The following is a 7,713-nucleotide window of genomic DNA, read 5'->3' as shown; positions in this document are numbered from 1 at the left end:
CCGAGGGTGTGGAAAATGTATGGTTTGATGCTCTGTGTATCAATCAAGAAGATGTAGAAGAGAAGAGCAGGGAAATAAAGCACATGGGAGCCTACTATTCTCACAGTTTGGGTTGCTATGTGTGGACGCACGGTGTAGGTCAAGGCTTCAGTCTATGGAGTTGGAGAGAGGGGCGAGCTTCTTTACCGCGCTGGTTCTCCAGAGTTTGGACGTTCCAAGAGCTTTTACTTCCAAACAATCTCATTTTCTTGGTAGAGCTCCAGTATCAAGAAAGGCAACTGTTGATAAATCGGGGAACATGCTTCAAGGCTTACTCTTTGATGAACCACGAAATGACATATTGCTGCAGTGAGGATGTCAGCCATGTAGTCGTTGACAACAGATCTGGGAATGAGGATGCTCGTTTGCGTGCAGCAGGCAATTGCGAAAACAGTCCTGTCTCTCTGCCCTTTCTTCCAGTGGATGCAGACAGCCTTGTAAATGCGGTGTTCGTTTGTGCAAGTGCTATTCGAAAGTGGCCAGTTCTCGCCAAGTAAGCTGTAGGCCAATGTGTCTAGTAGAGAGGGCAGCCTATCTGGACGTGATGATGAGAGCAGGGAAAGGGTTGATTGGAAGAGAGGATGAGCAAACTCTGTTGCGTCTTGATTTCCTAGTGAGGCAGATTCACGGAGAGTTGGATGATGTAGCTATTTTTCGCATGCATGGGCTCCTCGAGCAGCCGCAACTCTCTGAAAATATTGGACGAGTCGGGAAGGTGTTGGAGCCACAGGTAGTGTTAGGCGAGCGGCATTGCTCAGCTGGCCATGATGAAGACAGGGTGTTATCGATTGTTGGGCTGCTGGGTGTGGAGGAGATTGCTCCTGTGAGGGCAGGGAATTCGTTGGGGGAGCAGATTGTGGAGCTGGCCAAGGCATTGCTGCAAACGGGGAACCAACAGCTTCTGTTAAAGCTTTGCTCAGCTCCGTTCATGTCAGACAACGAGACCGCACCAGGCATGTGCTTCTAAATACCACATTGTTTTTCCCATTTCTTTTGTCAATGCCAGATTGTTTATATATCTAAAGGATGGGGCCTTTTTAGTCACGAGGCCCTAACTTTTGAAACTAATTCAATCTGCTCTTCACCCTAATATGCTGGGGCCTTGGTGGTTTACGCCCTTGTTGGCCTAGCTAAGGGTCTATGTGAAGAGGGGGCCTGTTTTTGCTAATGAGGACTTCTTTGTGAAAATTCTTTATAGTGGGTTGCATCAACATGACTTTTCTAATGAGGGTTTGAAAATACTTAGTTGCTAATGTCAATTAGCTCTAGTTTGTCCTTCAGCTACAACGACACCTTATTTATGACAAGCATGTGATCTTGTTTGTCTTTTAGCTTTTATGAAACCTCCTTCATATGATATTGCCTAAATATAGAAAAGCTCTCCACTTAGGTATCCACTCCTATTTAATGGTGAAACTCCTTTCCCCCATTTCACTCAAGGCCTCCATATTTGTTCACCCTCAAGGTCTTTTTTTTCTTTACCCCTCCTTTCAAAATTTTACTGGTTGACGCTTCATATCAAACTAGCCTCTCATCTAAAAAACTACACATTATTAAAAAAGCGAGCTCATTTTGGGACCTTATAGGGTTTATAAAAATACTCTATCGACCAACCAAACAGGAGCGAAAGTAGCATTGGAAAAAGCGATAAAAGGAGGAGCGGCCCAAAATACCCAAGTTGACTTTTGACACAATAAAAAATAGACGTCGAAGGCTCGAAAAAGGTCAAAAATGGCCGGAAAGCACTATTTGTCAAAAAACGTGAATTGGCTTGCTTTTCAATGGCCGGAAAGTACTCTTTGTCAAAAAACCCAAATTGGCTTGTTTGTCATTGAAAAACAGGCCAATTCACGTTTTTTGATAAATGATAAACATGGCAATTTGCATTTTTCGATAAATAGTACTTTTCGGCCATTTTAAACCTTTTTCGGCCTGCTGACATCCTTTTTAGTGTTTCAAAAGTTGATTTGGGCCGCTCAAAACACACTTGTGGTGTAAGAATCATGTAATTCTGCACCTAAATGTAAGAGACTTGAGTGGCATCCACTTACAACATCTACCTTGTCAGTTTGCTTTTGGATATTGTTTATTTTTGAAGTGACAAAAAAGACATTTCTTACAGAGTCTCGATATGAGTTCTACATTCTCCTAATGTAAATTTTCTTTCAAATATTATTCTAAAAAAATAATCCTCCCAAAGCAGGGCTTGAGTGGTTTCTCCACGTTGTTTAATTTCTTTTGTTGTTGCCAAAAAGCATGGGAGTGTGGCCAACACACACACACACACACACACACACACAAAACACACACACCAACACACACACACACACACACACACACCACACACACACACACACACACATCGCGTTTATTCTTGTTGTCACACAATTTATCTACACAAAATTGCATGCTTTATGGCATCCTCCACTTTCTTATATCATTGTAGTTGGTAGCTGACTTTTGGAAAAATTTTCTCATGATGTATTCATTTTATAGTTTACTTTTTAAAGCTTATTAACATATGTATTTCTTCTCTTATTCTTTTTTGCAAAAAACACAGGGATGTCATGGGCGCCTCCCTTCAAAGTGCCAACACATTTACTCAATCAATATAGAGAGTGTTTCCTTGAGGTCTCCACAAGCCCTTTGTACCAACCTATCGCACAAGTCCAAGATGTCCATCCACTAGGCCTCACTCTTTTTGTCACATCATAAAGGCTACAATTGTTCCTTTTTCCTCTCATCAGTGTTCACCCCCAATGTTTAGATTGACTATCATAAGCAATCCAAATACCACATATCCTCTACTCTCTTGCTTTAACTCACCTCACCAACTCTCCCTCACACCATACAAGACTGACACAGACTTGATAGGAGATCTCTTACTCCAAGCCAAAGCCATGAAATCTATCCATCGATCATCGACTTTTTTAGTTCATGTGTGGCTTTTATTTCTTGCAAGTTTTGGAAGTGATGCAAATGTGTTCATGGCTTGTGTTGGTAATTGTGCCAACAAACTACACAAAGTTGGGATTATTGTGACACCCCAAGATTCATCCATTAACTTATCAGAGATGGAAAGGACATCATGTACCATTGGTGGATTCAGCAAGTACTTACCTATAAACCTTCTAACAATGTAAAGATATCAAAGGATCACTACTTTTATTCCTCACTTCAAGTAAGAGTTATAATAACTTACTTTTGGTGATTGAGATTGATTAGCAATATTAGATTCTTAGGGCTCAATGAGCTTGAATTGCCACAATTTTGAGGGGTGAGTCAGGGAATGGGCGGTAAGAAATGTAGTGAATTCATGTCTCGTAGTTTGTTTGTTTACTTTTAATTTGTATCCTCTCCCACCTAACTTGGATCTCATTATGATGTTCTTGGTTTTTTTTGGGATTTCATGAAATGTTGTGAAGAGCAAGTGGCTCATGCATGGTGTTGAATTACTCTTTAGTAAATACTAAATTCAAGAAACTCTCAAGGCATCTCCCATGAACACGAGGTAACTCACAAGTTGCTATGTTATAGAAGGCTATATTTGTATGTTATAGAAGGCTATATTTGCTATGTTATAGAAGGCTATATTTGTATGTTTTAGAAAAGAAAATTTTATTCCTTATAGAAATGAATCACGATTCTACATGTAAGGGAGTTAAAATTGTGAATAATATGTACATTTTTATAAGCATTGCCTCTCCTAAGAAAGCAATGCTATAGTGTGGGAATGGTTCCCTTTCGTGTGATTTTCAAGTTATATTTTGCAAAAAATATGGAAAAAGAGTTGTCTCATCTTCATTTTCCATTGTAAAAAAGAGACATATCATACATCATCTTCGTCTTATTCCACATCGATCATTTCCTTGACAATCTAATTTCTCTTAACTCCCTTTGACACTTGAATCTTGATTGACATTGCTTTTCTTTAACTTGATAGAGTGATGGCTATCCAGTTACTCAATCTTTATTCCACTCATCTAAGTGGATTGATCCGTGAAAGGTAGCTCTAGCAATATAACTATCATGGACCTACCCGACAACGCACTCAGTGGCACCATCTTTTTCCTTCAACACATACGTGTCTTATTCATTTTCCATTGTAAGAAAGAGAAATGCTAGACGTCATCTTCATCTTCTTCTACAATGATCGTTTCCTTGGAAATATAATTTCTCTTACCTCCCTTCAACACTTGAATCTTGACTGAGATCACTTTTCTTGTGCTCAATGGAGTGATGGTTATGCAATTCCTCAATCTCTCTTCTACTCATCTGAGTGGATTGATCCCCAAAAGGTAGCTTTAGCAATCTAACTATCATGGACCTATCGGACAACGCCCTCAATGTCACCATCTTCTTTCCTTTAGCACATTGACAACTCTCACTTATGTCGACCTTTCTAGGAATGTATTGAGTGGCAATGCATCACAATGTTTTCCCTTGCACAACAACACATGCTCTATAGCCATGTCTTTTTGATGTGGAAACTGACGAGCCCATCTATAATTGTTACTATATTGATTCAATTACGGGCGCGTCTATTACCACATCTATTGGGCACGTCTATTTTCTCATCAAAAATACGTGTTTATATGCCCAACAAAACAGCAGTATAAACCACACTTATAGATGTGCTAATAGGCATGGTACAGAGCACTATTATAGTCATACTACAATCATTGTCTTTTAAACATAGCAAGTTCTATAATAAATTATTCATAATGCTCACATATAAGTAGATGACATTGAAATTGATGTGGACACACAACAATTAACATCGTTAATAGTGGAAGAATGATTTGATTTTAAAGACGAGGCAAAACACAATATATTTTGGTCAATGCCAACTAATTAAAATTGATACAATGAGGCCTATGTTTCGATCTCATCCTCAATGAGATCCATCCTTGCCAAACTATCCACTTCAATATCTACATTTTAAATGTCAAGATTGACAAATACATCCATCCCACTTGAAGCGTTACTGTGCTCATGAAAATCAACATCACCACCAATAGCGGGCTCATCCTCATGCTCATTTGTAACTCCAGTCTCATGATCCCCCTCTTCATTTGTATTATTATCGTCCTCACCTCCATTGCCATGATCATTCTCCCACTCGCTCAATATTAGTAAATGTTCTGTACATTGCTTTGGAACGCAACATAATAGGGATGACAAACCACCATATATTATTGTCCACTCACGGTGTGAAGATAACCTATAAAACAAAAAAACATTCAATGATTTATATTTCCTTACCTTGACATTATCTCAAGCTTCTTGGTTCGGATTCGTTTTCTAGGGGATGCGGCTGATGAAGATTCGAGAAAATAAGAGGAAAAAAACTCCGTAGTCTACACCTAAGTCTATCGAGGAATCCTATCTTAGTCCTTTTTGGATCCTTATTCCGGAAGCTTGCGAGATTTGGAAGAATTGATCACATTGTTGTGGTGAAACTAGTGTGTCCTTCGTACTTTGCCAAAACTTTGTGGAGCCAACTATAAGAGGCTGTAATGCATCTTATAGTTGCATTACAGCCTCTTTCCACCATGTCCTTGAACCACTTCACATCCAAACAATATAGAAAAAAGCTTCGAAAGTCGAGCTTAATAATAGCTTGCATTATGCCACAATAATCGTCCATGGCTCGCTGCATTCTTGTGTGTTTCAATTATCAATCATTTGGGTCCAAAAATGCTTTCCCTTACACCATATAGCATTGAATACAGTATACTATATTAGACAAGAGCAATTGAATAAGAAATCAAATTTGTTGAATGATTTTATCTTATGTAAAGTACAAATCAAGATAAGATACCTTCGATAGGCATCCTCGACCATACTCCCATTCCTGACTTGTGATATCAAGCATCCTCCCTATGTTTTGCAAATCCTCCCTTATGCCCAATGAATCTTGTATCCCAATCATATGATCCCAAATGCTTCAAGTATCCTCCCTATGTTTTGTAGATCCTCCCTTATCCCCAATGAATCTCGTGTCCCAATCACATGATCCCAAATGCTAGATGCCACATTCTTGAAGATATGCATGTGATCAAGGGAGGTGATTTATCTTGAGATACGACCAATATGGTAGTCGATCTAAGATAGAGTATCTAAAAAAGAGACAACGTTAGCATATAATCACAATATAACATCATAGAATACAAAAAAACTATCTCAAAACCCTTACTGGCTCATGCCTAGTGGAGAATGATCCATTGTACTGTTCCAAACATGCTTCCAATGTCTTGCATTTAATGACTGTGAAGGTTTTGAATTCCAAGGGGAGACATATCCAGGATGATTAAGTGGGAGAAATCAAGCCTCCCAAGCTCACCATCAACGACCTTGATGCCCAAAAAGTCCTTGATGGTGAGCTTTTCCGTCTCACTGAAGCCTATAAGGCTAATTGTGCCTCTGCTCTTCTCTCCGCACAAATATCCCTCTCTAACTCCTTTCTCGAGAAGCTCTCCTCCTTTCACCTCACCTTTGCCGGCCGACTTGATGAGCTTTGCAAAAACCTCTCCTCCATTCCCCTCTACCACATTCCCTCTTCTTGGTGGCTTGCCAAAATCCACTCTTGGCATCTAGAAACTCTCTCGGCTTTCCTGTTTGAAATCAATCACTTTCTTGTCACTACCTCTCTGGAAGCTCAAGTCCAGAAAAAAGCCGTCACCCTCCGCAAAGATGCTCAAGAGGATGCTCTCCTGAGGCTGAACAAATCCCCAAAGAGAAAGCTGTCAATACTCTCATTCAGGAAGGGCTCTCTCGCGTCAAAGACGACCTCTCCCGTCTCATCCAACCTCTCCTTCAGCATCTCCCTCAAGCTACCCTCCCTGCTTCTTCTTCTTCTCCCCCCTTCCCCCCTCCCTCCCCCCCTCTCCCTTCTCTCCCCCCTCCCTCCCCCCCTCTCCCTTCTCTCCCCCCCTCCCGGGAAGGGCCACCTTCCCACCCCTCTTTTCCCCCCCCTCTCTCTTCCTCTCTTCCCCCCTTCCCCCTCCCTCCCCCTCTCTTCCCTCTCTCCCGGGAAGGGCCTCCTTTCCACACCCCCTTACCCCCCTCTCTCCTCCCCTTTTCAAATCCCCTCTCCCCCCCTCCCCACACACAACCCCCGCCCCCCTCCTCCTGGCTCCACCTCCTCTTCTCTAAAGCGCCGCTCTTTCCCGAGGAATGGTGGGCGTTTTCCCAAAAACCACCACACCTTCCCCCAAAGGGAAAAGGCAAAGAAACCTTTTCTGGCTCCCTCTTCTCAATCCCACACTCTACGCAGCCATCTCCTTCGGCCGCAAAACCCCCTCCCAAGTAGACACTAGGATCTCTAACTTCTCTATTCATAACTTCTCCTCCTTCCCTCTCTCTTTCGCCCAAAAGAAGCTTCTGAGCCTCGGCCTCCACTTCATCCCTTCTCCTCCTTCTCCTTTCCTTCCCCTCCTCGCCTCCGCCTTCTCCAATCTCGACCGCTCCTACCGCCTTCGTCTTCTCTTCAACTCCAACTCCAGCCCTTCTCCCTTCCACATTCCCAACCCATCCTTCACCCTCCCTCCCGCTCCTGTCCTTTCCAAATCCATTTTCGATGCCTTTCCCTCCTCTCCTCTTCTCTTGATTCCCACTCCTTCTCCGGCCTTCACTCCTATCTCCAAAAGGCTCTCATCAAACTCGCCTCCA

At 41.9% G+C, this 7,713-nt stretch overlaps 1 protein-coding gene across 1 annotated transcript; it reads left to right on the top strand.

The window, feature by feature from the left end:
* Positions 1-547: 547 nt before the first annotated feature.
* LOC147630257 (uncharacterized) lies at positions 548-3,360 on the top strand. The gene is made up of 2 exons (XM_086809964.1): positions 548-992; positions 2,600-3,360. Exons 1-2 carry the CDS (start codon positions 548-550, stop codon positions 2,752-2,754), a joined length of 600 nt encoding a protein of 199 aa, XP_086666090.1. The 3' UTR covers positions 2,755-3,360.
* Positions 3,361-7,713: the final 4,353 nt, after the last annotated feature.

Source organism: Cibotium barometz, chromosome 16, assembly GCF_041138505.1.
Source record: "Cibotium barometz isolate CiBa-2024 chromosome 16, ASM4113850v1, whole genome shotgun sequence".
In the NCBI taxonomy this organism is placed as follows: Eukaryota; Viridiplantae; Streptophyta; class Polypodiopsida; order Cyatheales; family Cibotiaceae; genus Cibotium; species Cibotium barometz.
Note: the sequence above shows the minus strand (reverse complement) of the source record. Positions and strands in the feature narration are given on the sequence as shown.

What these genes read in the sequence shown, in the direction of transcription:
- LOC147630257 (XM_086809964.1), top strand. Translation starts at nt 548, where the DNA reads ATGTGTCTAGTAGAGAGGGCAGCCTATCTGGACGTGATGATGAGAGCA. An exon ending in AGACAACGAGACCGCACCAG is followed by an intron (nt 993 to 2,599) that starts GCATGTGCTTCT and finishes CAAAAAACACAG; the next exon opens with GGATGTCATGGGCGCCTCCC.